The 23,976-nt window shown below is 36.3% G+C and overlaps 1 protein-coding gene across 13 annotated transcripts in view; it reads right to left on the bottom strand.

Annotated features, from left to right (window-relative positions):
• TINAG (tubulointerstitial nephritis antigen) overlaps nt 1–23,976 on the bottom strand; it is a 47,337-nt gene that overhangs the window by 11,812 nt on the left and 11,549 nt on the right. For 11 of the 13 annotated variants that reach the window (XM_042883528.1, XM_042883562.1, XM_042883554.1 and 8 more), the window contains 5 exons: nt 19,192–19,315; nt 16,736–16,886; nt 9,262–9,442; nt 8,546–8,591; nt 3,935–4,040 (listed from right to left, as the gene is read on the bottom strand). In XM_042883528.1, the coding sequence (XP_042739462.1) occupies nt 3,935–4,040; nt 8,546–8,591; nt 9,262–9,442; nt 16,736–16,886; nt 19,192–19,315 (608 nt within the window). Of the gene's footprint in view, nt 1–3,934; nt 4,041–7,371; nt 7,451–8,540; nt 8,592–9,261; nt 9,443–16,735; nt 16,887–19,191; nt 19,316–23,976 lie in introns of those variants that run through there. The other 2 variants (XM_042883618.1, XM_042883627.1) reach the window with 2 other exon arrangements.

Below are 23,976 nucleotides of genomic sequence, written 5' to 3'. Positions count from 1 at the left end.
AAACTCTGAACAGTTTGTCTTCATTAGCTCTTTGTAGTTCTGTTGTGCCTTTTCAGGTAGTTTTCATTCTGGTGTGATTTTGAGTTGAAATTTAATGCATATATGCACATAAATCCATATACCTGTGTGTGTACATAGACACGAACATGCATATGACATTTTGAGGATATTATCTTACCATAAACATTATGGACCATTGGTCAGTGAGTTTGTTGCACAAGCTGGCGTTACTTTATGACGTTTTTATAGTGGGATTCATCTAGTCTACCTTAGACATTTTAATGTTAGCTCTGCAAGTCTGACATTATCCCCAGGGGTTCCTTTACAAGTAACAAACAGAAGTTAAAAAAAATAAAACAGCAATTAAACGCACTTAAGGACAGACAGAAAGAGCAGCACAACAGCCATGGATAATAAAGGAAACCATGACTGCCTAGCAGAGATGTAACTTCTAAATTCTACTCATCAAAACTTAAACGTTATGAATTCCAGTCTCTGTTACTCATTTTTTCTACTTACCTCACTGACTGCAGACAAGACACAGAAACTTGAGACATCATACTTTGTCTGTCAGCATGTCAGTCTTGACTTCAGTCCATTGGAAACTTATTTCACTGTCCACAGAGACCATCTTTACACTCAAACCATCTGCAACCTGCAACACCCTCTGCCTGGCTGCTCCATATTTTTCTTTCTTGTTTCCTCACAGTTTTTTTCCCATGCTCTCCTTGAGCCTGAGGTCATACACTACATACTGGAGATAGATTTTTTTTAGACTTAGAGCTGATTTTATGAAGTAGAAACCTCAAAATGTTAGAAAATAGTTAGCAGTTTCAACTTTCATAGTGACAGAATTCAGTCAGTGTATTCAGTTAGACATTTATATGAGCCTGTTTGTGTTAAAAATGGTTTCGCTAAAATTTATATCTATTTTATAGCACTCTGTAGCCTTATACATACTTGCAAGCATGAGGAGCTTATGGCCCTTTCAAAAGTGTTTTTGAGAGATTTCATATATCAGTTCATTGTGGTCATCCATTACTATAACTGCCTTTTACAAACATTAACTCATTTTTAGGAGTTATAAATTTAAAAATCAGATCACAATGAATATCAGCCTGCATAAAACTGCATATTTTTATCCTACTGCATCAAGTCTCTGCCCCTTTTTCTCTCACAAAAATTCTGTGATGCAAAATGAAAAGAATCATCACAATTTTTAATTCCAGTTCAGCATTCATGAGATTCTCATGAGCTTTTTTTTTCCTATGGAAAAGATTTTGCATTATCTTTTGCTCAAAACCAACAACAAAACATTATGCACACAAAACAAACAAGAACAGAACAAGCTGTTGTAGATCGCAGAGAGCTTGTGTCTGGGCTATGCATTTTACATTCAAATTAGTTCAAAGTGTTGATATGAATGATATGAAAAAGTGACAGCTTCATTCTGAAAGTGTTTGAATCTTTACAAAGCAGTGTTTTAGACCTCATAGTGCTGAGTCACATTTAATCACTGGATTCATCATTGCTAGTAAAATGGTGCCCAGAGAGGTGGTAGATGGGGCTCTGAGTGATCTGATCGAGCTGCAGAAGTCCTTGTTTATTACAGGGGAGTTAGAATCATAGAATAATAAAATCACCAAGGTTGGAAAAGACCACTAAGAACATCCAGTCCAACCATCTACCTACCACCTACCACCAGTATTTCTTGCAAAACCATGTCCCACAGTATAACATCTAAAAGTTTCTTGAACAACTCCAGGGTCAGTGATTCCACCACCACCCTGGGCAGCCCATTCCAGTATCTGACCACAACCTTGGAGAAAAAGTATTTTCTAATGTTCATCCTGAACTGGTGCAACTTGAGGCCATTCTGGCTACTCCTTTTATTGGTTATATGGGAGAAGAGGCTGACCCCCACCTCACTGCAACCTCTGTTCATATATTTGTAGAGAGCAATAAAGTCTCCCTGAGTCTCCTATTATCCAGACTAAACAATCCCAGCTCTCTCAGATGCTCCTCATAAGGCTTGTGCTCCAGACCTCTCTTCAGTTGGACCAGATGACCTTCAAATGTCCTTTCCAACTTAAATGATTCTCTGATTCCCTGATAAGTTTAAGTACACCTGGTCTTGGGCTCAAACAATCTTCAACTTGTCAAAATTTGATCCAATTTTACAATTAAACAAATCTGCAAATATTTCACGTGGCATAGTCCCAGCAGTCAGAACACTTACACATTAGATGGTGAAATAAAAGGGACATTCATTACAGTTTTGGATCCATTAGATCAGTTCAGCAATCTTCAACAAAAATTAGAAAGTAAATGTATTTCCCACATATTAATCTCCTAATCAGTCTGATGTTTCTTTGCCTTCTTTTTCTTCTTTTTCATTCACTTTTTTCTCATGTCCTTTGGCATATAAAAACACTTTCTTCCTACTCAGTGTTTTGCACAGACTGGTCCATACAATCCTCTGAGGCTACTGCAGGTCTAAGATGTCCTATTTTTTGCTTATAAATGGCTCCTTGGCTGTTTCTTTTTCTGCGACCATCCTAATGGTTATCATTTAAATCAGCAGCTACTTCAGCACATTAATAGTCCTTGTCCCTTGCTCCTCAGCTATCATGTTGTTCCCCTGTGCAATTCTGGTCTAATCACTTTCCCCTGTGATGAGATTCACTAGGTTAGACAACATATTTTTATTTGAGGGAATAGTTATTACCACCATACACTTTTGCCAAACACAGGAATCCCAACATCTGCACTTACAGCCCCATAGAGGCTCATCCCTGAAGTTCCAATTTTCCTGTTTATCAATTTCTCTTACAGATATACCTTAAATACAATACATATATATATACACCAAACATACAGGATTTCCTTCATAAACCTATTTTCCTAAAGTCCCTGTTTTCCAAAGTCCCTGCCAGTTTCTCTCTTTCATATCTTTGCAATGCTCTCTTCAGGAGCTTTTCCTCTGTTGGTCTTTGAGTCAGGACTTTTTGCAGCTCTATAGGCTCGAGGCTGATCCTGCTTAAGTCTGCTGCTTCTGTCTAGCACTAGCAGACACACTCTTGTAATTCCTTGTCAGCAGTTTCCACAACCATTATAATTTCCATACCCTTTGCAAGGGTATCTATATCACAGATACAATAGGCAGTTTATTTCCCTACACTTTCTTCTTGAAGAATCATGTCGGAGATACTCTCAGCAATCTTTCTCCAACAAGACTGAATCATTATTTGTTTTATATTCTACATCACCTACAAAATATTTGTTTGAGACTTATCTTCAGCCACTTGTCTGTTTAACTATTCCTTCAGTGATTTATTAAGTGCAACCTTGCATATTCCCTCCATGTTAGAGTAAAAAGCACTCTGATGCATTCTATAACTCAAGTGCGTGCATTGTTAGATACTTGTCACCTGTTGGCACTGTTCAGCATTTGAGGGGAAATCAACTGATGTATTATTCATATTCTTCTGCAACAGTTTCAGACTGGGTGTGTTCTTCTTATGCACCCCAGATAAAACCAGCAGCACACCTGCAGCAGCTGATTTCTGTTTGGGGTGTGGAGAGCTCAGACTGCTGTGTAAATACAACTGTGCTGGCTAGTTAGGAGGCCACCGGCAGCGTTTACATTTCAGCTTGGATTCTGCTTGGTGACTTGTTCATTTCAGTTCAGGCCACAACTTCTATCTTTGAAGTCTTAGAACATATGTCAGAGTGGATTAAACGGCTGTGGGACTACAGCTCATTCCAACGACTTCTAAAATTCTCAGATATACAAAAATGAAACAAACAGAATCTTTCACTGGGAGGTAACAGCGCTACATCTCTGACAACAAAACCATAAGATTCTAAACTGAGCAGTAATATTTCCTTGCTTTCATGATTAGCGTGGAAAAAAGGGTAAAAGAATACTCACCCAAGGAGTTTCACTGAGTGAGTTTTCCATTTGGATCCCTCTTTGTAGGAGTGTCTATAGATTCCTTCTTTGTAAAGGAAAAAATCCTCATAGACTTTCATAATAGCTAAAAAAAAAAAAAAAAAAAGAAAAGAAAATGGTAGGAAAAATCAGCACAGTCAGCAAATATTGCTTGTACTCTAGATTGCTCCTTTAATTTTAGCTGTCAGGTTTTGTGTCATACTGCATGAGTGTTCTTTGTAATTACAATAAATTCACTAAATACTCAGAAGTTGCCTCCTTTGAGTAAACCAAGGGAAATATTCCAACACACCTCTCAAAAGTCTCCTGCCAAATTAGTTGGCTTTCCCTGTCCTGGAAACTCCCTATGACAGATCTATTTCAATTTAAAAAAAAAAAAGAAGAAGAAGAAATATCTCCTCCTATGGGCTTATGCAGGTTTTCTAAGTTCTGTACAAATCCAGTCCAATAAGACAAATCTCTTCAGGGTTCATGCATAAAATCCTCAGTTCTGAGAAGCATCTGCATAGTCCAGAGAAGTATTTAACTGCCAATGTATATGCATGTATGTAACATCCTATGAAATATGGCAGAGTGACAAACACTTGCAATTTTATTTTATTTTTTTTAATTTAAACAGAGTTCATTGGGTAGACTGGAATCTCTTTATGGAAAAATAGATTTTCTATGTCTTTGTTCATTATGACTTTCAAATGAAAGTATTGTAAAACTGTGCATCAAAATACAGTTTGTTAATATAAGGCCAACAAGCTGACAAACTGTAAATTTAGTGCAAGAGAATGAATATTACTATCTGCACTTTACATCTTTTCATACGATTATCACTTGCTTCAATTTTAAGGAAAATATTTTGAGGTTTTTTTTCAATTCATTCTGCTATGTTAGTTCCATTTGTTTTGTTACTTGCTGGGCTACAAGTTCTAGAGAAAATATTTTCCAGCTTACATTACATAAATAGAAATGTGAATACAGGCTTAATTTCAGTCTGCATTTAGCTTATGATTTTAGCACACTTATATTTGCCTAAAACAGCTCCCCTGTGAAGAAAGGTTGAGCGTACTGGGTCTGTTCAGCCTTGAGAAAAGAAAACTGAGAGAGCATCTGATTAATGTTTATAAGTATCTTAAGTGTGGGAGTCAAATGGACGTGGCCAACTTCTTTTCAGCAGTCTGTGGGGACAGGACCAGGGGAACGGCCATAAACTGGAGCATAGGAAATTCCTATAGGAAACCCATAGGAAGCCTGCTTTGCAGGGGCTTAGACTCCGTGGTCTCTTGAGGTCCCTTCCAGCCCCTACAATTCTGTGATTATGTGAAATTGCCACACTGCCTGGAACGTGAGAATTAATGAAACTCAGTTTCTTAAAGTCTTGTGCCTCAGGAATCCTATAACGTACATGTCTCAATGACAATTTTAGTGTGGTTGGAGTAGTAAAACATATGTGCCTTGTATAGATCTGCACTATCCATTGAGTAAGGCAAAATCATGATGCATTTTTTTATTCATCTGGCATGTTTTCAGATTAATTTCCCCTACATGAATATTGTCAAAAACTTGAAGGAAATAGTCTTTATGACCTCTTGGTCTCTATCAAATTGGCTTGAAACAGAAAGCATTCTCAAATTTTAGGAGGCAGTAAGATGGGAGGAAAAAAACCAGCTCAAAACATGGTCATTTATATAGGTTTCATTTACCCAGGAAACCCGGCTGAAAATATGCATTGTTAATAATGTCTGTCATGTCCCAAATTTATGCAGATAGAAACACACAGAGAATAAGCAACCATGATGGTAAGTGGCAAGAAATGGGAAGAGTTTTATCAGTTAAATAAGAAAAATAAATTTAATGAATAATGCCAGAGCTTCTGCCAGAGCTGTCTGCAGAGTGAGAGCTCACAGTTATTGATAGCAACAGTTCAAGTGGAAAATAGCACAAACTTTACCCTTGTCTTCTAGCTGCAAGGTCAGGACTCAACAAAATTTCCCTGCAAAGGTTTACCCCTTCCTATCGCAGGTTCTCCAGTGTATAAATCTGAGAATTCCTGTGATTATCCCTGTATCAGTAATATCAAGGTCCGTTTGTTCAATTTCAGTGAACAATTTATTCTGTATCAGCACCTCTAAATCAAAAGTATGTTCTTGGCTCGTTGAAGAACTATCATATCTATCATACTGAAATGAAATACATTTGAAATATATTTGCAAAGTAACTTCAACCTATATGAGAAAATTTCAGCTGGTTGTGCATTACATGTACATACGTGGAATATGTATATATTCTGTATATGTAGATCTGTATATAATTGTATATATATTTGCATATATGCATATATATTTATTCATACCTACTTAAAAAGCCTGCATATTAATCAGGAGCTGTGTTCATTAAGTGTAGAGTAGATAGAAAGGTGATAATTCGAAGTCAAGCACTGAGATATTTTTATTTTTGCAGAGACCTTGTCCTGATATGGACTGTGACTTGGAAGGGATCTCACTTTTCCAGCCAGCTGTGTGCCATCCCACATCAAAGCAACCATGCATTTTCCAAAATGAAAGAATTAATGATTAATGAATTGGAAGAGGCAGTAATTTTTGTGCCTCACTGTAGTTTATGCATAAACTACCTTAGTCATGCTGAGCTGTCAGATCCTTGCATAAACACAGCAGATTCATTCTACTATGGATTCATCCTACTATGGATTCCACTGAATACAATTCTTAAATTAGAATCCATGTATCTTAGACATATAAAGATACAAAACCCAAAAATGTAGTAGCTATCAGAGAAAAAAAAAGTGTAGCACAGTACATTAATGCAGGTTAGTGCTTTCTCTAAATCTGTGGGAGTATATGTAATGTTCCGTTATTTCCAAGATCATGATAAGTAAAATTACAAATTTCTTGTATTGCCAATGTGTTTTTAGCTTTGATTTTGAGAGCAGCTAACATTACAGAAGAGATTCTTATCCTTTGTCAGCACTGTATAGGAGTATGTCATAAAATCCATTAAATAAAAATTATGCGCAGTATTTGATTGTCTACTGGAAAATTTTCAAAGCATTAGTAAAACTACACAACGTTTATTTCAAAGTTAATTTTAAAAGAAACTAGAATTCCATCATCTGCACTTCAACCTGCTAATTGTTCTGCTCACCACATAAAACAATGATGTTTGCCAGAGAGAAGCTGTCATTCAAACTTGAAAGCTGTATAGGAGAAAGTTTTTAACTATATTCCTACACCCACTTTTTCAGAATTGTTAAGAATATATGTATCCTTCATAATATTGAATGTGCACAAAGAAAACAAAATTATTAATCGTTAAACAAGATGATTTTCATCATCTTGGAAGGTTTTTGAAAATTATCCAGCTATTAAATATTACTCATTACATTAGATAAGATTGGTCATAAGTACTTTGTAAGATCTTGAGGAATGACAAGTGAAGGAAAATGGAAAATCATTTTCAGTAGCTGAAGATCACTTTCAGGATGTTCTGAAAAAAAAATGCATGATATCGTTTTAAAGTTAGAATCATATCCTGATTGCATTTGTATTATGGGAAGATAGAATAAGAACAGTGACAAACTATTAGATCAGTAACAGATACTGATTTACAGATAATAAACAGATAGTAACAGATACTCATTTAAGGATCTCATATAACACGAAGGAAGAATGGACAGGAATCACACTCAGTTGTAGAAGCTCTCAGATACATGCTCTTTTAAGATCTAGATTTTATTTTTCACATACAATATTACCTTGAGACTGAAAACACATTGACATTCCAAAAATGATATGAATCATTGTGTGATTAAAACTTAACAAACATCTGAATCTAGATAATTTTATGTGGAAGATTTAGTACAGATAGATTAAAATAGCGAACTACGTGTATATAGCAGGGGAAGGCAGTATTAGAGAGCAGTCTGAAATTCTGTTTTCGGGATTTGAACTGTTTCCTTATCTCAAAATAAGTAGAAACACTGTTCACTTCCAGACAAAATTCAGTGTGGGAAAGAATGTTTCCCTTGAGCAAACAAAGTTGGGCAGAAGAAGACTAGCAGTACTGATTTTGTCAAAGTTGAGCTTCGAATTGCAGCTGCTCATATAGAAATTTAAGAAGTAATTTCAACATCACAGTACACTGAAATGAATTATATCTAATCCTGTATTTTTCAGTAATGAAATGGAGGCCATGATAATTCATTATATAACTCAAGTCAATTGAAATAAGAAAGTCTCCTGGTTTTGCATTGGTTGTCCATCCAGATCAGATGGATATCCAGCACAATGCCCTTTCCCCATCCCCAGATGCTGTCAGCACCATCTGCAGCTGCAACCAGTCAGGCTAAACAACTCTTTTCCATTCCCCCACATCCTGCTGAAGTATCTTTATTTCCCTAGAAGATCTGAGCCTTTGCACACCAGAAGTTACATCAGTGCTGGATACCCTGGGTGAATTACTGCACATACGTCTCTTTTATTCACCATGGAAAGCAATTCATGATTTCTAATATTTAGCTACAATATCGTTGTACATTAATTACTTCAATGACAGTATTAGCGTATTTCAAACTTACCATACCTTGCACAGGTCCTTTGGCCATGATTTCTTCCATTATATCAGTTTCCTGAGAGAAAGGAAGAGCAGCAGCAGAGAAGGCAAGGGAAGAAAATACATTATGTTAAATAACATAAATTCAATACCATACCAACATAAAAACATACCAATTTATTACCATATGCATATATTGTATACATATGTATAAAAGGTTATATATAACATATGTAACAGGTTACCCAGAGAAGTTGTGAATGCCTCCTCCCTGGAAGCATTCAAGGCCAGGCTGGATAGGGCTCTGAGCAATCTGGTCTACAGGGAGGTGCTCCTGCCTATAGCAGGGAGGTTTTAACTAGGTGGTCTCAAAGATCACTTCCAACCCAAACCATTCTATGTTGTATGTATATGGCATAAAATATACCACTTGTATTTCTGCTAAAGCATATTTGGTTTACCAAATGAGAAAAACTATCAAGAATATGATTAAGAAGAAATAATTTATGGCATTTATGACTGCATAATTTCATTTCTATCTTTAATTTCTAAAGAACCACAGCAGCATAACTTTGAAGAGATAAACTGAGAAACTACAAAGAATATAATATCTCAAGTGCAATAAAAAAAAAAACCTCTCCTTAAAAGCGTTCAAGCAAAGTGCAAATATTTCCATCTACCAAATTATTTTCAAGCCCCAAAGGACAAAATGAAAATGACAGGATGTGTGCACAGCATGAACTTACTTTTGAGGAGACCCTGTAGTGAGAGCCGCAGCGATATAACCGATTGGAATCTTCTAAAGCATTGGGACAGGGCCCATTTGTATGATTTTTTCCATATTCACTGGACACATAACAGTGATTTTCACTTGGTGAATCCACATGATGCTTCCAAAATGATGGATAGCAGGCATAGGATACGACCCTGATCAATTAAAAATAGATGTAATAAGATTTTTTTAACTTTTATTCCAAGTTCATAATTATTTTACCACTGTAAGTTTATGGAGGCATTCATTCTTCAAACATATAAACATTTGATAAACCACAGTCTACATTCATCGAAAATGGCTTGTGAAATGTGCATCTTTGCATCAAAAACTTTTAAGTGAAATTATTTTCTAGCTTTATCTATATTTTCTGAAGGAATGCTGCTGAAAAGCTACAGGCCTCTTTATTTCTTTCAGCTAAAATGTGTCTGACCTCATATTTTTCTCACATATAATGTGAAAATTTGCTCACTTTTCTTTGTAAACTTTATTGACGGAAGAATTCTCTGTAACTTTTTTTAAAGGTCTGGGTAAAAATAATTGGTTTGCTGACAAACGAGTGAATTTGATGGTTCTTCCAAAGAGAGGCACGATGCTTAGCAATTAATACTAGCAGCTTAGTTCACACTAACAAAAGCCTTCCGGAAGAAATGCACTTCCTTAAAAGATAAACAAGTGGGAAGTAAGTACAAGTGAGAGCACAGAACTGAGTTAATGAGCGCTCCAGCTGCAGAGACATACTAGGAAAAGCATTTAAACATGGCCTGGTGACTGGGTTGATTATCTTGATTCATGGGAAAAATAAAAATCTCTATAGCGATGCTGGCAGGAGGCACTTTTCTGTAACAAAATACGTAACAGAGAAAGGGTAAAACTCAACAGGCTTCAGTGGTGGAATTTATAATTGTACTGTTTTGCAATAACTTTCAGGAATTTATGCTTACAAAGAAGATGAGAATACAGTTAAGGAATTGCTTTATCTGTAGGATTGGTTTTCCCATCACGTGAGAAATTTCATCTTGGCAGGTTAAAACTCAGGCTGAACTCAGAAAGTATACTTTGATATAAAGTTAGGAAGCAGAGAAGGACAGGGCATTGCCTGCAAGAAAATGTGGACCAAAAGAATAAACAGAGGTAGACTTAAAGGCTGGTGAATATGTGTCACCTAATATTCAGAAAAGGTTGGTGACAATCCTAGGGGGAGTAGGCCACAGGGCTTCTTCTGTAGGACCCTCGTTGTTGACAGCAGGATCCTTCCTGCTAAATGTCACTAAAATGACAGACATGCCGTAATAGTGTTACATGTCTGGTCTATGCAGATCCTGAAGACCATCCTCACTATTTCTTAGAAACATTTCTCAAAAGCTTTTCCAAATGCAGAGGATTTGCAGTCACAAATACAGTAAGTAAATTTTTCGCAACGCCATTAGAAATCTGCATCAATGGTTTTGCTTTCAGGGGTTTCAGAGTATATTTACAGAAATTAAGACTCCTTTTGAACGATTTAAATGAAATTATATATTCTACAAAGATTGTGTTTTGAAAATACTAAGACCAGTCATCGCTGGGCAGCTTTTATTGTAATAAAGATTTCAAAATAATTAAAATTAGTAGATTGCAAGAATCATGGAGGAAATATTCAATAGAAAATACATTAAATTAATTGATTGTTCGTAAGTAATCAAAGATAAATCTTTGAATTGCAAAGAGAGCTTCTTCTGGATGATTCTTCTCTAGCCTAAGGCTTCATAGACTCAAGGGAATTTAGCACTGATTCTGTCAGAGGATGATTGCAGAGGGGCTGCAGTAAATCACCTAAGATTTAAACTCATGCTAATTTTGAATGTAAAAGTCTCCAAAGTGCTAAATCAAAATAGCTTTGAAGAACAGGTTAAGAGCCATCCTTTCATCCAAGTATAGAGAAGGATAATAAAAAAAAGAAGTCTTTTCAAAAAATGGTAAGGAGAGGTTTTAATTCTTTACCTTGGCAATACATCAAAACCCTAATTACAATGAACTGCTTCCTCATACAGTAAGTTTCTTTATTTTAAATTGCTTTTTCTGAATTGTTCAACCATTTTGACTGTTTGGCTAATGAACATCCTTTTTCCTTCAATAAATTGAAGCAAGCAAGCTTAAAATGCCCTTGCTATCAATTTGAAATATTCAAGTAAAGGCACACTGAATCTTCCACTAATTATTTTATAATTTTCATACTCTAGGTCTTTCTAGTTTTTCATATTACAATGCTAGATGTTTCTAAAACAATACACACATTTCTGTGATGATATCATGAACACATATCAGAAGGCCTCTTCTAAAAACTGAATTCAGAGAGCACAATAACACTATCTGGCAAATTCTCAGCCACAAAGCACTACTTTTTAAACAGAATCATCACTACTAGCTGTGCATTTTCAACAGCAATGAACAAGAGCCCACATTCCATGCTTGTAAAGATCTGCACCAGTGGAAGTGACACACTGTTATTGGCACCACTGCTGAAACACACCATCCACCTTCTCGCTGTGCTCACATCCACTGTTTAATCTCCATAAACATTCAGCAAACATCAGTGAACATCAGTGGGAGCAACTTTTTCTGCATGGAGGAATTTGATGACACATCATTGCTTCATACACACTTCCATTTTGGATAGCATTGTGTCAGACTGCCCCTTTCCTGCTATCTGTTGCACAGCAACAAAATGGAACAGAATACTGGTGAGCAGTTCAACCTTTACTGCAGTATTACCAGCATCTGCCTCTGACACTGTGGACAACACAATAAAATGGGAGGCATTAAATTCAGAGCAGCCCTCATATTTTAGTAGGTCACTGGATATACTCAACTTGCTGAATCTGAAAAAGGACAAACTATATTCACACAGATTGAAGGATAATTAGATTTGCTTGTGTTTACTAATCCATCAGGATTTTTACGAGATTAGTACATGTGTGCTTCAACTACTCTTGGTATTTTCCCATTAAGCTTTTGATGGTAGAACAATTGACTATGAGGAAAAAGTCTTTTTTCTTAGCAAATTTCTTGCTCCCAAAATAGACCAACATGCCCAGAAACTGCAAGAAGCAGAAACTCTGTCTACATGATAAGTAACTGTCCATCTAAGGGTAATTAGGCTGATATCATTTAGATCTTCAATTTACTCACAGTGTGAGTAAATCCTTTCAATCCTTTCCAAAATATCTGAAGACAGTCTGTATTCCCAGCTTTCAATTCAGTAATGATAGGCATTTAAGCCGCATGTACACGGGCTGTTATTGCTTGTTACACAATTGATTACCCTTCATTTCCATGGCTGTGTAGAAATAACAGCTTGTTTTGTGTTCACGTGCATATATTTATATAAATTGTAATTTCCAGCACCACATTCAAAAAAAGATATTTTCAAACCAAACTGATTCCTCACAATTTGTGACTTGCTTTTGAGATTTTTAAAATTAAGAATAATTGGAATTAGAATAAAGATATATTCTTTAATTAATGGAGAAAGACAGAGAGAAAAGGAGAGTTAAACAGCCATTTGGCTACTCATCTAGCGGTTTTCACTCATGTGTGCTCAGTTTTTATGAAAGTTCTTCTTATCAAGCTTTATGGAAATCTTCCACTGACTTCACTGGGATAGTTTAGACTAGCACTCTTTTTTCCTGAAAATCTATCAAAAATTGGAGATAAGCACACTTCAGAAATCAGAAAACCAGGAACTCTAATACATCATTGAACACCTGCTGTGAAAATTTACAACTCCACATAGAAAATCAATGTGCTTTCTACCTATTGCAGGCTATGGAGATAATGAAAAAAAAAAAATTGATTGCCATATACAGGCTCATAAAATAAAAGTTATCTGAAAGTGTGAGGAAGCAAGCACCATTTCTCAGGACTTATTCAAAAGACACTTCAGACTTTTACCCCATACATTTCCAATTTTTCATAGTGAAAAGTATTGTGGGCATTAGAAAGAAAAATGACTTAGTGATCCACATTAGTGAACCATTACTTTTACTTAAGCTTTTAGATGAATGTGTTATCCTTTGCTCTTGGGGCTAGAAAGACCTTTGCTCAGACTCTGTATAGCCATTCTTGTGTTCCTCCATTATCTGTCCTCACTCTTTGGATTTTTCTTTAAGGTGGAATTCTGATGGATCTTTTGAACTTGAAGAACACAAATCAGGATTTAGAACTGTTTATAAAAACGGGAAGTAGAAATATTTTCAGGTTTGGTACTTTAATAGTGAATCAATAATGGGGGATAAATACAGGTGGCAGGCAAACATCTGTAAGAGTGCAGTGATGCTGTATGTGTAGGAGGTGGCTCAGGAGCAACACGAATGATGTGTGATGGACTGAGAAGATGGCTGTAGACTGTAGAGATGTGTCAGATATCTGGAGAACTTGCTCTCCAAACTGGTTACTCAGACAGTCAGCTGAAAAGTCTCTGGTGAATACATTGAGATGTCAAGAAAAGGAGTAACAGTGAACATCCTTTGAAAAGTGAAGTATAGATATAGCTGGGTAAATAAAGTGCTTCATACATTTTCAGCACAACTTCTATTTTTTATTAGTTAGAAGGAACTAACTGTTGTATGCCTAAACTGCCTCTGGAGAATGCTGTGTCAGTAACCACACTTCTTTAGGTTAAAAAATAAATAGCTTCTTGCTATATGAAGAAATTCATTATTATGGGGTCATGGTGGATATATCCATACTGAGCTAATAGACAGGGAGAACAGAAACCCAGAAAATCTATCCTATTTCTGCATTCCTTAGGCTATTTTCTTTAAAAACAACTATCTCCAATATAGCTGTGGAGATAATACTGATCAAAATGAATCTCATTTACACTGGAAAATCTTATGCTCCTATCCTTAGCATGGTAGATAAACAACTCTAGCAAGAGTTATATTTACTCTGTTAAGAGCATGAGCTACAGATTAGAAGGACCGTATTCAACTTCTTAAAATGTAAAGCCATAACTAATTTCTTTACTTCATCTTTACTTAAATGAGACGCTGAGGCTTTTACCAAGGTGAAGTCCCTGGGTTCCTGTTGTATTCACTTAGCTGGAGGGTCTTCCACTCAAAAAATGTCAAAACTAGTTCAATGTTTAAGCCCTGGAATCCTCATCTGATCTGATAAAAAATAGATTACCTTTCTGGTACACTTGAGGACAAGCAGAATGATTGCTTTATATACTCAACGTCTGTTTGAATGACAGTGCTTTGGTCTTCACCTGGATCCCCTGGCTACCATGACAACTATGACGTATGATGCAGCACATCTGACATTCTCCTGATCTGTTCATGGATTGTTTGCTTTTTCATAAGCTAAAATTAAAAGTTGACAGACAGCAGACCTGAGATCTCTCTGCCTATGAATACGAGGTATGTGAAAGAAAGATTAAGGGATGGGAGTGCATGAAAGTGAGGGGAAGCAGATTATTGTATGGAGCCCAAAATAAGTTATACATTGTGAGAAACAGCTGAAGTATAGAGTATATAAAATCAAGTTATTGCAAATCCTCCTAGAAGCTGTTTCCAGGCACATAAAGGTCAAGGACTTGATTGGAAACAGCACAGATTCACCAGGGCAAATCATGTGTCCCCATGATGAGGTGGCCAGATGAAGTAATCTGGTTATAATGACATGACTAGCTTCACCGTGAATAAGAAAAGCATAGGTTGCAATTTACCTTGACTTTAGCAACACTTTCAGCAGTTTCTACATCAGCCTGTGAGAGAGTGGGGCTGGGTAAGTCAGTTACAAAGCCAAAAACCGAAATAGACTGTCCTGTGACTAATGACTGGTGGCTCTTTACTAGTGACATTCCCTACCTTAAGATTGTGTCATTTATTAAGAACCTTGACAGTGGAAGGTAAAACATGCTCATTAAAATCTGTGGAGGATGCCAGACTGTTGGTGAGTAGTCAGTATGGTGGAGGGCAGGGCTGTTATTCATAGGGACATTGAGAAGATGGAGAAAGAAGGTGACAGAAATTTCATGAAGTTTAACAAAGACACGTATCCTACTGGAGAGACAAAACTGCCCATGCAGCAGTGCTGTGTACAAACCAGTTTAACAGGAAAGTGTCTGCAGCATCAGGTTGAATGTGTGGTAGCAGTGGGCCCTCTCAACAAAAGTGGATCCACAATACCGGTTTGTGTTAGCAAGAGCATAGCCAAGGCATTGTGAAAAATGGTTATTTCCCTCAAACTGTCACTTGTGGGCTTACATCTGGAACGCCGTGTTCAGGCATGGGATCCAAGATAATGACAATGACAAGCTGGGCAAGTAAAGGGCCATAAAGGTGCTGAAGGCACTGAAGACGTGATATACAAAGAGAAACTGAGGAATATTAATATTTTTGGTCTGGACAAGCCTAAACGGAGTTCTAACTACTGTCTTCAACTACATAAGAAGAGGTCACAGAGGAGACAGAATAAGACTCTTCTTTGAGATGTACATCTGAAAGGTACTGTTGGCAAGTTTTGCCAAGGAAGACACTAATTAGATAAAATAAATTTTAAATAAGTTCTTTGCTGCAAGAATGATTGAACATTGCAAGAAAGGCTATGGAACCCCCATCCCTGGAGATTCTCAAAACATGACAGGGGACATGATCATAAGAAATCTTGTCTAATTTTGAAACTACTCATACTTTGAGCAGGCGATCTCCAAAATAAATAATAATAGTAATAAAACATTCATTCCAAACTAAGCAATTCTGTGTTTCTATAGAGTATTACTGGCCATTTCAACAGACTTCTAACTGTCCACTTTGGATTTGTGGATTGTTAATTTTGAGAAGTTCAGCTTGAAGGAAGAAAGAGTAAGGTACCGTCCTTGCTACTGTGTTGCATTTTGGAACAATCTTGACATAACATGATTACAATTTGTTTTATTTGAAGACAGAGTTCAAACAGTTGGAATATTTAAAATACTGTATTAAGCAACTGGTTGCTTTCTCAAGGCTGTTTAACATCAAGAGCATGTATCCCAAACATAATACACAAGTTCTGACTGCATTTATGATATTTTCCTAGACACAAAAAGAAAGACTTTTCTTGTGTTTCTTGTAGTTGGAGAGGTTACCATAATGAAAAAAACGAGATATAATGAGGCTTGGAGAAAGGGAGCTAGATAGTTGAGTAGTTTACACAGCAAGAGCCCTTAGCTATCTTGTTCAAAATAGGCTTTACTTACTTTTTTGGGAATGCTTCCTAGCTCCTGGACTTCACTATAGTATTTTGAAGAAGGTGTACATTAGAATGTGATTGTCCTGATGAGACGAATATGGGTCTAAGATCTTAGATCTCTGATCTAAGAGAGAGCTAAATCTTTTCATCACAAAAGATCAGAAATCATCATTATAACACATGTAACTTATTCAAGTTAAGATAAACTGAAACATAAATAAAATATTTACCCATGCGTTTTCAAATATCTCCAAGCATTTTCAATATTGCCACCACCACATCCATGTTGATTCCTGGTATCACAAGAGATTAGGTTCTGAACAGAAAGGTTGTCTGTGATTTGGCCATCAGAATGAATTGTTATTCTATCTGCTGCAACACCTGTTTTGAAAGAAATTGTGTTATCAAAACCAAATAATTACTCAGGGCTTCTCAGTGGTTGTTTTGAAAGAGTGACTGAAATACATCAACACTTTCTGTCTGGGGACATATTTTTACAAGACAATTGGGATATTATATATAATAGGATAACATTATGGATATACAGGATATACGTTAGGAAATCCTACTTTTCTGAAAGAGTGGTCAGGCACTGGAATGGGCTGCCCAGGGGGGTGGTGGAGTCACCAACCCTGGAGGTGTTCAAGGAACGTTTGGATTTTGTGTTGAGGGACATGGTTTAGTGAGTACTATAGGTGATAGGTGGATGGTTGGACTGGATGATCTTGAAGGTCTTTCCCAGCGTTGGTCACTCTGTGATCCTGTGATTATATAATATATGTATACTATATAATATATATAATATACAGTATTATATATATATCTGTATATATAAAATATAATATGATATTGTATAACAATTTTAAGAGTGGTAAAAATGTAAAGTACCATAAGCAACTTATTAGTAGATATACTAGTATATATTTAAATATCAAACTAGATATTTACATAATTTCATATAATAATCTCTATATTTGTACTTGCATATTCATCTATAGTTAAATTCAGCAGAAGATATGAGGGCTGCTCTGAAAGTAATGCCTCCCATTTTATTATATGGATCCAGAACATTAGAGGTGGATGTTGGCAGCATGGCTGTAGAGGTTGAATCTTCCCACCAATATTTGATTACATCTTGTTGCTGTGTGACAGATGGCAGCAGAGGGGCAATCTGACACAATGTCATCTGACGTGAAAGTGCATATGAAGCAACGGTGTAGCATTTAATTCCTCCATGTGGAAAATATTGCACCCATTGATGTTCAGTGACGTTTGCTGAATGTTTATGGAAACCAAACAGTGGATGTGAGCACAGTGAGGCAGTGGGTGGTGCATTACAGCAGTGACAACAGTAAAATGAAAGATAAGCCATGTTCTGGATGGCCATGCACAAGAGTCACACCACAAAATGAAGAGTGCCTCCATCAGCTCATCTGCACAGATCGACTAGTGGTGGTGCATTGCATTGAAAAATAGTGCTTTGTAGCTGACAATCTGCTCTAGCAAATAGTGTTACTGTGATCTTTATATCTGTTGTAGTTTCCAATGGAAATAAACAGGAAACATTACTTTTGGAGCAAACTACATACAAATATTTCCCAACTGTCTGCAGCTGAATTTCTGAAGCTCTTTTCTTTCTTTTCTATATCCATTCCTTTATATGAGGAGGAGAGAAAAACAAAATAGAAAGAAAATATTAATTGGAAGTAAGTAGATGCTTAAGTGGAGAAAATATGTGGAATTACTGATATTAAGGTGTAATGTGGGATTCACATAAAATTATCTTTCTGAGAAAGTTGAACCACATATGTCTGAACTAGATCATATAGTCATGATTCTAAGTTCTTACATATTTATTCATGGTTTAAAGACAGACAGATTAACTAAATTGTAAGTGAAATTAAGACATCTCCTTATGCTGTGATTTGAAGAACCAGAAACCTGCATCAATCAGGACCTGTTGTTCAGATCAAGTCAAAGTTTGACTGCATAATTTTTTCCTCTATCTGTAGATATCTTAATATGTACTGAGATTTACTGCTACATAGAAAAATTAACTGAACTGATCACTATAATTTCATTGAAAAAGTGACACAGACACACGTGTCCACTTTTCATAAAACTAGAGGTTTTATCACATGATGTTGAATTGCATTACTGACATTGGTTTATTTACAGAATTAGATAATAGTTTTTTTTCCACAAACACCTGAGAAATTTCAGAGTCTTCCCAAAATCACTGGAAAGTTTACACTTCATTACTTGAATTTCAAGGATTAGACAATGGCAAATGCACAGATATATATGTGTATATGTATATATAAAATGACATCTACTTGTTTTAAAACATTCAAGTCAAGCAAAGAATATAGACGAGTAAGAGTCACTTCATTCTTAATGATAAACTGCACCAGTGGGTTTATTCCTACATCCTGTCACAAAAGAAGTCTCCATATGATACAAAAACTTATGAAAAGCAAAGGAAAATCTCTACAGCTTAACTTGGGACATCTTAGAATGAAAAGTGTAGCAATTTCAATTGTTAATTTTTGCTAATAAAAACTGAGCAGAAAGTTCAAATTACTTGATTACTAATCAACATAAGTTTTCATTATACATTTAATATACATACTATTTTTGAAAGGAGGAAAAAAAAAAAAAGAAAAAAAAAAAGAAAGATTATTACTTGCAGTTGAAAATGCCCAGGATGCTCCACAGTTTCGTTGGTCCAAAGGATCATGAATCCAATCAGGCCATGCGTAAGTGGCTGCAAAAAACTCAGGAAATTTTTCTTCCAGAAGGGAGCTTCCCTAAAACAAAATGCAGTAGATGTATATCTGCTTCATTTCCTAACTTTGTCTTCAAAATGATCCCATTTTTGTTTTAAATATTCATAATGTTTGAATTGAGGAAGCCTCAAGCATTGGCAGCTGTGACTTGCCAAGCATTTATGTGGTGGTTGCCCTGTGCCTGGGTGCTGTGGGTGCCCTGAGAGCTGAAGGCTTTCTGGCACTCCAGTAGCTGTGCTGAAAAGCTGAGCTGTACAGCTGCCAATCTGAGTAAACTGTCCAGTTTTTATCTGATTTTTATCTCAAGCAACATTTCCCTATGAAACACATCAATTATGACCCAGCTGACATTTTTGGAAGGAAAAGCATTCTGCTGCAAACAGTAATGAAGTTAGGAACATGTTACCCTATTCATCTTGACATGCTTTCCACTTGGCTGGAAATAGGAAATTCTAGTTACCAGTGGGGAATCAGCGGAGGGTAAATTCATTGATTCATCTTTTACACAGAGGTTTTTCAATTTCCAGCACTTATTCTCATTCCAGAATGAAAACCACTGATTTCCTTTCTACTTTGCAATCTGATGTTGAGTTGATATGAATTCATGGGCTGTTCAGAAAAAATGTTTTGAACAGTCATTTTTTGCATACTTTTCTCTCTGTCTTAATTTATGTCCTGTAAGAATTGCCCAAAAACCCACATATGCAGGAGCCATCTGGTACAGCTGCTAATAATCTGCCCTATGTTTGACATAACAAAAACACTAAGCAATTAAAAACAATGAAATAACTTTATGGACAGTGCTTATACTGCACAAGAAAAAAGGAATGGCCACACAGCCACCCTGGACACCCAGCCTAGAAATTTGTCTCAAACAATTGCTCAGAGCAACTATTCCAGATGAAAACACAATATACAGAATATGAGATCCTGCTCCCAAACAAAACACTCCCTGATAATTATTTATTACTAGCAAGATCACACGTGGAAACAAAGGCTTCTATCCTATTAAAAAATTCTCTATTTTATTTTGGTTTACTTATCCTTGTTCTTCTGATTCCGAATGTCCTTGCTGTACAATTATTCTGAATTGCCTGTGTGGCTTACAAGATCAGACGCCTATTCCTTAGACAATTTAAATATTTGAGCCCAGTTCTTACAAGCTCTTTTAGGACTACTTGGGAAATCAAACTTTACAACTTTGGCTGTGTCCAGATGATTTTCTGGCATGCACTGGGAAACAGTAACATCTTCATTCAGTTTGCATATGCTGATTTTCTTCCCGCAGAAAAAATCAACAGTTGAAAAGAAGTGGGTGAGGGAAAAATAAGCTTCTGTCTCAGGTCTTTATCAGCTATGAAACTGGAATCAGTCACAGCAGATGGATTGATACCATCTCTGCATGCCCCAGACCTAATAATTCTGAAGCATTTAAGATTTATGAAGTTTACATACAGCCTGAGAGTCCAAAATACCATTACTCACTTTTAAAGTATATTGCCAATGCTTAATTCATTTATATTCATCTGAAAGTTATACCTTCACATGTAACAAATCAGTAATATTAATCTTGCTAAGATATTAATATTTTCATTAATCGCAATCAGAATTCTGATTTCTTCAAAATTTTGAAGAAATATGGGACTTGCAGCCACAAATGGCATACACAAAAAGTCTGCAAAGTTAAATATCTCGCTTAATCTCGCTTAATTAATAATGATCTTTCCAGGTAGACATCAAAGCAAACAAAACCACAGCTCTAAAGTTTCCAGCAACAGAAAGCTGCATTTAAGAGATCCAACCCCTGCAGAAGTGTCTGGTGCTTTATAGATGTGGATGGATGAAACTGCAACCATGGAGTCACTGCAGTCTCTTTTGCAGATGGTTTCCTGAAGTCAGAGGGAGTTGTACTGACCCAAGACAATGGCATGGAGCTTCACCAGGGGAGATGGGGTTGGGTGTTAGGAAAAGGTCCTTCACCAGAAGAGAACAGGTTCCCCCCAGGCTGCGGGCACAGCCCCAGGATGCTGAAGATCAAGGAGAATTTGACAACACCCTCAGACATAAGGTTTGATTTCTGAGTGCTCCTGTGTGGAGCCAGGAGCCAGACTCAATGGCCTTTGTGGGTTACTTCCAACTCGAGTTATTCTGTGATTCTGTGATTCATGAGCAAGCACAAGCACAAGGTTGACTCTGAAGAATAATTGCATTGACAAAATCCCAGATTAATAATGTTTCATAATCTGTTCATATCAAGAATAAATAAGCAAAATTTGGCAAATGTTGTTAAGCACACCATCTTGAGCAATGACCACTTACATTCTGAATAAGGTAGATGAGAAAAAGAAAATTCATCATAGATCTTTGGTCTGAGCCAATGTGTTAACTTACATATCTTTTAAGCTACTGCCAATGTATTTAATAGCCTCAAATTGTAAATCCTAGAACAAATCCCTCATTAGCCTTCAGCCCTGCCATTATGAAATGCAGGACTGACCTGTAGCCAGAAACATTAGCTTTTCGTCTGAGTAATTGCTACCCTAATATTGAGAAGCTAATATTGTTGTTCTGTGACAAATGGTGAGTCAAGACAATTGTTTCTCAACGTATTCTCCATAATCCACCATTACACAGCACAATGGAATCAGGAAAATGACTGGCAAACTCTTTTAAACTTTCACATGTTTTCTGTGCAGTGAATACGTGTGAAGGTTTAAAAGAGTTTGCCAGTCTGGGCAAAAGAGGAAAGTTAGGAGTTTTAAAGGAATACTTAGACTTCACCTACAACTTCAGAGGAGTTAGATGGTCCATCAGAGAAAAAAAAGGCTGAAGATAACTGAATTTGCAAATTTGGGAACAATGAAATAACTTTGTTTTGTTTTGTTTTCTCCAAGAGAAAGCAGTATTTTTTCTTCCTTCCTTCCTTTCTTTCTTTCTTTCTTTTTTTTTTTTTAAACACAGTATTGTATTTATTCTTTGGTGTTGAAAAGAAAAAGAGGAGTTTTCAAGACATCACAAGCCTTTGTAAAGGCAATAGCAGAGTTTTTAAAAGCCCTATAAGTAACTGCAAAAAGCTTCTGTTTTCCCTAAGAGGAAATGTACCTCTGTCACTCAGTAATGTTGTGAAAGCAGATTTGCAGTTGGATATGTCAGTCAATGAAACAACAGAAAAACCTATACTCTACAAACAAATACTGCTAAGAACTAAAACTCTGCTCTGGATATGAAATGATTAACACAGAAGTACTTTACAACCTGGAATCTTTTTTCCCCTGGCACAAATGAGCTAAGAGTCCTTTCTATACAAAAACCTGTTTCTCTCAAGCACCCTGAAGACACAATGGAAAACAGCAACCTCTTAGTTACCAGGTGCTGTCATTTATTTCTGAGACAGTAGCATGCTGAATAAATGGTTTTTATTTCAAATCAGAAAGTGTGGCATTTAATGAATGGAGAACTATAGTTTTCTTTCTCCATTGGCAAAGCTAGCAGCTTTTAATCAGATCAGCACTGACTAGAGCCAAAAGCTCTCAAACGCTAATTGTGACATTTTTATCAGCTATGTACGTGACTTCGGACAAATGACTCTCAGTTTTCTCACCTGCAAAATGGGAAAGACAGTAATAATCCCAGAGAACACAAAAAACATTTAATTAGCCCTTTTTTATGTACAGTAAGTAAGCAGTTCCCCAGCCTGCAGGTAAATTAGTACTCAACAAGGTCACTTGAAGGCCAAACCACTAAGGTTTGAAGACAGTCTCGGAAAATAGATTTTTAAAAAACATTCATTCCTGTATTTCTCATCATTGATGCCTTTTTACTCTCTTCTCAGCTGTCACCTGGATACAAAAGATTAATAGAAACACTTTAATAAAGCTTACCTGTTTTTTATTACTTGAGTCTTTTTAAAATATTGGTATACTTCACAAAATATCAGAAAAAAAATCATGGAAGGGGAAGCAGAAGTTGATCCTATGACTGCTGTTGGTCTGTCAATTGAAAGAAATTACTTCTACCCCTGGTGAGCCTGATCCACACTATGAACTTGCTGGATCATGTTGTGACAATGGATATTGGGACAGCTATGAAGAGATGCTTTACCACATCTTCACTCAGTAAATATTTAAATCCTGATAACTACCATTTCACATGGAATTATCTACTGATGAAATTTTTGCTTACATGAGTAGAGGTATTTTTTCTTACATTTATGGAAAGTATTAAAATGTGTCAGACAGAAAATTTCCTGAGACAGAACAAAGACACTAAAGAGGTGATGTTCTAGAAAACTACAGAATAGGACACAATTAGAGAGTTTTGAAGCTTCACAAGAAGTTTCAGAGAAAAATATTTTTACATCAAAACAATCCAAGACAGAAACCCTAGGGTATGAATAAGAAAGTTTTGATACTTCTGAAGAGAAACCATAGGTTGGAGATGGGCTTCTGTATAATTCAGACTGATTTTCTGTATGTTCAGAGCTCTGGAGAAACTGGAAAAGTCATGAAGGTGTTATTACTTTATATTTTTAGCAGTGAGAAAGATTTTTCAGGCTCCTGTGCAAAGCATGTGCCTCTAGTAACTTCCAGGACTTCTTGAGGGTTAAATGGATAAATGCATGGAGTTGGATTTCAGAGAATACATTCAAGCTCCTGGAAGTTTCTGGAAGGGCCAAAAATAGT

This window comes from Lagopus leucura, unplaced genomic scaffold (genome assembly GCF_019238085.1).
Source record: "Lagopus leucura isolate 7727_CA_CO unplaced genomic scaffold, USGS_WTPT01 Super-Scaffold_73, whole genome shotgun sequence".
Classification (NCBI taxonomy): Eukaryota; Metazoa; Chordata; class Aves; order Galliformes; family Phasianidae; genus Lagopus; species Lagopus leucura.
This window is presented reverse-complemented; position numbering and strand designations above follow the sequence as displayed.